This window comes from Penaeus chinensis, chromosome 37 (genome assembly GCF_019202785.1).
Source record: "Penaeus chinensis breed Huanghai No. 1 chromosome 37, ASM1920278v2, whole genome shotgun sequence".
Lineage (NCBI taxonomy): Eukaryota > Metazoa > Arthropoda > Malacostraca > Decapoda > Penaeidae > Penaeus > Penaeus chinensis.
Window position 1 is genome coordinate 35,379,600 of NC_061855.1, and position 5,454 is coordinate 35,385,053.

The window sequence follows — 5,454 nt, forward strand, 5'->3', positions numbered from 1 at the left end:
GTGCCCAATAACTGCCACTTCTATAAAAGGTCGCCAACACAAATTCCCTGCGAAGTGGGTTCACACACGAGTCGTCCACCGCCACAGCAACGTCATACGTGGGCTCATGGGTAAACAAAAAATACTCGAGATGCGCAACAAACATCTCACCCGTAATATCAAATAAACGTAAATATTCCTATTTTCATATACTTATCATGCTAATGATACACTCCCCCCCCCCCCTTCACAATGACTACCGTGGACTAGAATACAATGGACAAGTTACATATGCCTAAACTTGTTCTTCTATAGGCAACAGCATCACTAATCTATGTACTGATCTACACATGATCTTATCCGCCTCACCATCATGCCCTTTGCCATCCTTTATTATTTTATATCTTAAATTAACTTCACGAACTATTCCATTTCGTCCTGGGTCAGCCCCAATTACTTGAGCCAGCTTCCATGTTCTCCTTACAATATTGCTATCTTGCACTAGAACAACATCTCTTATTGTCAAGGGCCCAAACAAATCTACTGCTGTATGATATAATGGTGGAGCAGGTCTCATCCTTTCTGCCCTCACTTGACCCATGCATTGATCTTCCACTTTCTTACTTAATTTTCTACATGTTACACATTTATTTTTTATGGTTCTTATTAATTTTCTAGCTCCCGGAATCCAAAATTTCCTCTGTATCTTACACAATGTAGTCTCTATACCTGCATGATCCACTTTATGTAGACAGGATATGTACAATCTAGTAACAGGATGTTTATTCGGTATTAACATGAAATTTTCTTGATTCCAATTGTCTTTCAACCACTTAGAAATTTGTTGTCCTACTACTATAACTCCCCTTTCAATTGATGGTCCCAATCTTTTGAACCTTGTTTCCCAATCAGTCATGCTCTTTTGCACTTCTTTGACCCATAATATGTCTGCATCTGTAATCCCTTGAACTGTGGGGCTTCTTAGAATACCTTTGAAAGACTTGTATTTGAATACATTCATTACCCTACATGTAACTCTCAACAATTTGTAATAGTCACTATACCTATTAACATCAATTAATTGTATATCACCATTCTCATGACTTGCATTATTAACCGTCATGATAATACCAATTCTGTCAGTTAACTCATCCTTTTGGATTTGTGATCTTACAATTGATGAGTTAACTATGTGGTAAATTCCCTCAAACTTCCATGTAAACTCCTTTAATATAGATTCTCTTAATCTAGCAGCCATAAGAGCTGCACATAGTTCTAACCTAGGAATTGACATTTGCTTTATTGGTGCAATCTTATTTCTAGCTGCTATCAGATGTGACTCAAATTCATCTTCACCAATTTGCCACCTCACATATGCACAAGCTCCGTATGCTTGCATGCTACCATCCGAAAATATTATTAAACTTGGTTTACCAACTACATTGGATGGTATCAAGGATCTTCTAAAAGTCAATCTCTCTAACTCATACAATTCCTTAAAAAACATCTTATATTCCTTAACCGTGGAAACATCAAGTGTATCATCCCACTTGATTCCGCCATCTTTCGATTCACCTTTGGAAATCACGAGTCTCATCAAAATTTTAGCTTTGAGCAATACTGGTACAGCAAACCCTAATGGATCATATATGGATGCAATTTGACTCAATAGCATTCTGCGTGTTAAATGTTCTGGAAATTTATCATCAATTTCATCTGAATTTAAATTTGGACCACTTCTGACCTTTCTTATTCTTGAAGAAAATTTAAGTTTTACCGTAAAGAAAAAATGATCCTCCAACGGGTTCCATTTCAATCCTAAGATCTTCTCATGGTCAGATTTTATCACATTGACCTTGCAGCTTTCATAATGCCCACTGACAATCCAATGTTTAACTCTGAAACTTCCCTGAGACAATATCTTCTCCGCATCCTGTATTAACTTGAATGCATTCTCAACGGTATCAGTGGAATATAGTATGTCATCAACATAAGTATTATTAATAATCATATCTTGCACATCTGGATATTCCTTGTCAAATTTCTCTACAGTGTGTCTCAACGCTAGCGTAGCTATGGTACCACTAGGCTTATCTCCAAACGTTACTGTGGTAAGAGCATACTGATCAGGTGGTTTCTTGTCATCCAAATCCCTCCATACAAATCTGTGTGTATGTTCATCCACTGTGCTGAGCTTGACAGTATGGTACATTTTAGCTATGTTGCCTGCTATAGCTATATTTTTCTGTCTAAACCTAAATAAAACTCCCAGTAAGCTGTTCAGGATATCTGGCCCCTTATATTCTCGTATCTCTTCCTTAGTTAATTTCCTCGCCACTCCCCTATGAATCATATCTTCTATCTCTCTCTGATACTTCATGGCATATTCATTGCCCAGTTTCTTCAATCTATTCTCTGTAGTTTTTAATCTAGCATTAGCTACTTTAATATTGTCTTTCAAATGCATTGGATCCCTTAGCCATGGATACTTTGCTAGCCAGCATTTCTGCTCCTCATTATATAACAATCTTCCTCAATCAATGCTAGTTCTCTTTCTTCTTTTAAATTTATGCAATTAGGTTCAGGACATCCTCGACACATACACTTTATACACTGTGGCTTACATTTTGTTCCCATTTCCTCCATGGCAAAGAATTTATCCAATTTAGTCTTTAAGCTATCTGTTGACTCTATGTTACTTTCCTTCAAATCTACGAGACTAGACAGTTTATGAGTTCTCACAAGTATATGATTGCTGGTGTTAGATCCATTGGTAATCTTGTCATGTCTACCTCGAATGCTGAACCCAAATTGATTTTCCAGTAACTGAATGCCCTTATTGTCTTCAACAACCCTTGGCAGTATTTCACAACAATCTGTACCGATGAGCATATCAATTTCCCCATATGGGAGATCCACCTCTACGTTCGAGATTCTTACAAAAAGTTCAGGTAATCTGGATAAATCAATCCTTTTGATTTTGGAAGATATTTCATTCATACCGACAGCATCCACATTCCAAACTTTACCATTCTTATCAGTTAATGGTACACAGTATGTTTTACTTGATTGATATTCAATCGTGTTGCCTACCTTGACCAGAGATAAATTTACATCCTTTCCACTCAATCCTAACTTCTTGGCCATCCTATGAGTAATTAAAGAAGTATCTGAACCCGGATCCCACAATATAGTGATGGGCAGATTTTTACTATGCACCGTACTAATATTCAACAAAGCTTTGCCTCTCTTCTCCATTACTGCATTGTGAGAACTGCTTTCTATTCTGTCTTGATGCAAAAGTGGATGATGATTCCGATTACATGGTCCTTGTCCTTCAATGACAACATCACACAATTTGCCTACTTTACACCCACGTGCTGAATGATATCCCTTTAAACACCTAAAACATATACCATTCCTCTTAATCACATCAAATCTCTCTTTGCTATTACAGTCCTTGAACTTGAAACAATTTGTTATATCATGACTCTCTGAATTGTGTAATAAACAACCTATACTTATATTGTTCTCCTTGTATTTAATACCCTTTATCATTTCATTCAACTTTACAATGCATGACTCAAATTCTCTATTCTTGCTCTGTTGTTCTTCATTCAATTTTCTCATCAGCTTAACCAACTCTGACTCCAAATTGTTTTCGACCACATTTTCAACATGATGTACTGTTGCTCTACAATCACTAGTACTAGTTCTTACATTTGAATTCATGTACTCTAAAACCTTCCTTTCTTTCTGCAAGAAACCCAACAGCTCAGAAAACAATTCACCAGTGACCGAGATATCACTTGCTTTAATTACCCATTCTCTCTTTTGTAGTGAAGGCAGAATTTTCTCAATATGGCTAACAACATTAGCTGTGTTGAGTTCATCAGATAGATTTACCCTTTTTAAATCTAACCAACATTGTTCAACCTGATCAACCATTTTAATAAACCCTTTAGTATCACCATCTGATATCTTCCTCAGAGATTTGAGATCACTTATCACCAAGTCTACAATTTTCCTTGGGTTACCAAATTTGTCATCCAACCGCTTAAACATTTCATTGTAATTACCTTCCGAGCCCTTTACTGTCTGGAGTGCCTCCCCACCTAAACACATTTTGAGTGCATATGGATCAGTACCATATTCACTCTGAACCAAGTTCTTATAATCCTCTTTAAATGTAGGATATTCTCTTAAATTACCTTCAAACTTGGGAGGTTCAAATCTCTTTACCTTAACCTTTGGTTTGTCTGTTGCCTTCTCCTCACTCTTTGTCATGAATATCTTAGCACACAGTTCATTCTTTAATCTTTCACTATCTAAAATATATTGTTCAGCCTCTTCTCCCAGGTTTTTATTTTCTAATTTATCCTCATTATCAGATATAAATTGTATCAGTTCATCATTCTTACACTCTAAACACTTAAATGCTTCTATTACTTCCTCATAGTTAGTCTTCAACACTAATAGATCATCACCTCTGTCTATTCCTTCTTTACATAGAGTTACCTTCCTGGTGAACTTTCCTTTAGCAATTCCCCTCTGTTTCTTGAGGGTGTTGAGGTCCTCTTGCACACCCATGGCGCTGAAGTTGAAATGTACTGGGATATCAAGGAAAAGCCATCAGCTGCAACAGTCTTTTATTGGAGCAAAGTTTCAACCTGAAATGTGATATTCAGGTAATAGGGATAACAAAAATAAATATTCTATTTGCGAAAAAAAGAGAAAATATACATACATCAATTAATACTAAAGTAACAATCCAATCCGAATAAACAAATGAACTGCTTATATCACAATATTAAATAATACAAGGAATGCCTACACAATTCGTGCGACGTAACTAAATAATCTGCAACAGTATCACAAATAAATCATACATTGTATATTTTCATTGAACTCACTTCAATGGCCACACTATCACAGTCCATGATTCCCAGTAGTTGCCATCACGTCTCAGTTACGGCACAAACCCATATCCACAGCATTGGATATAACACTGGCTGAAATCCATATGAAAGTAAACAATCCACATTATGGTCGACGCCAACACAACAAACTCATGCTCCGTGTATTTTCAATATTAATGAGTATCATCCCCTCTGAATTTATTTGAACCCTTCAACATCCTTAAACATACCTTCATGAGTGTAAAGACTTGTGCCCAATAACTGCCACTTCTATAAAAGGTCGCCAACACAAATTCCCTGCGAAGTGGGTTCACACACGAGTCGTCCACCGCCACAGCAACGTCATACGTGGGCTCATGGGTAAACAAAAAATACTCGAGATGCGCAACAAACATCTCACCCGTAATATCAAATAAACGTAAATATTCCTATTTTCATATACCTATCATGCTAATGATACATATATATATATATATATATATATATATATATATATATGTATATATATATATATATATATATATATATATATATATTTATACATATTTATGTATAT

At 36.1% G+C, this 5,454-nt stretch overlaps 1 protein-coding gene and 1 long non-coding RNA gene across 2 annotated transcripts; both read right to left on the reverse strand.

The window, feature by feature from the left end:
* Positions 1-274: 274 nt before the first annotated feature.
* Positions 275-4,569, reverse strand: LOC125045391. Its single transcript, XM_047642601.1, has 2 exons — positions 2,604-4,569; positions 275-2,433 (listed from the first exon to the last, which is right to left on the reverse strand). Exons 1-2 carry the CDS (start codon positions 4,567-4,569, stop codon positions 275-277), a joined length of 4,125 nt encoding a protein of 1,374 aa, XP_047498557.1.
* Positions 4,570-4,614: 45 nt separating this feature from the next.
* LOC125045607 lies at positions 4,615-5,182 on the reverse strand. Its single transcript, XR_007116568.1, has 2 exons — positions 4,893-5,182; positions 4,615-4,649 (listed from the first exon to the last, which is right to left on the reverse strand). It is a non-coding gene; the product is annotated as an uncharacterized LOC125045607 (long non-coding RNA).
* Positions 5,183-5,454: the final 272 nt, after the last annotated feature.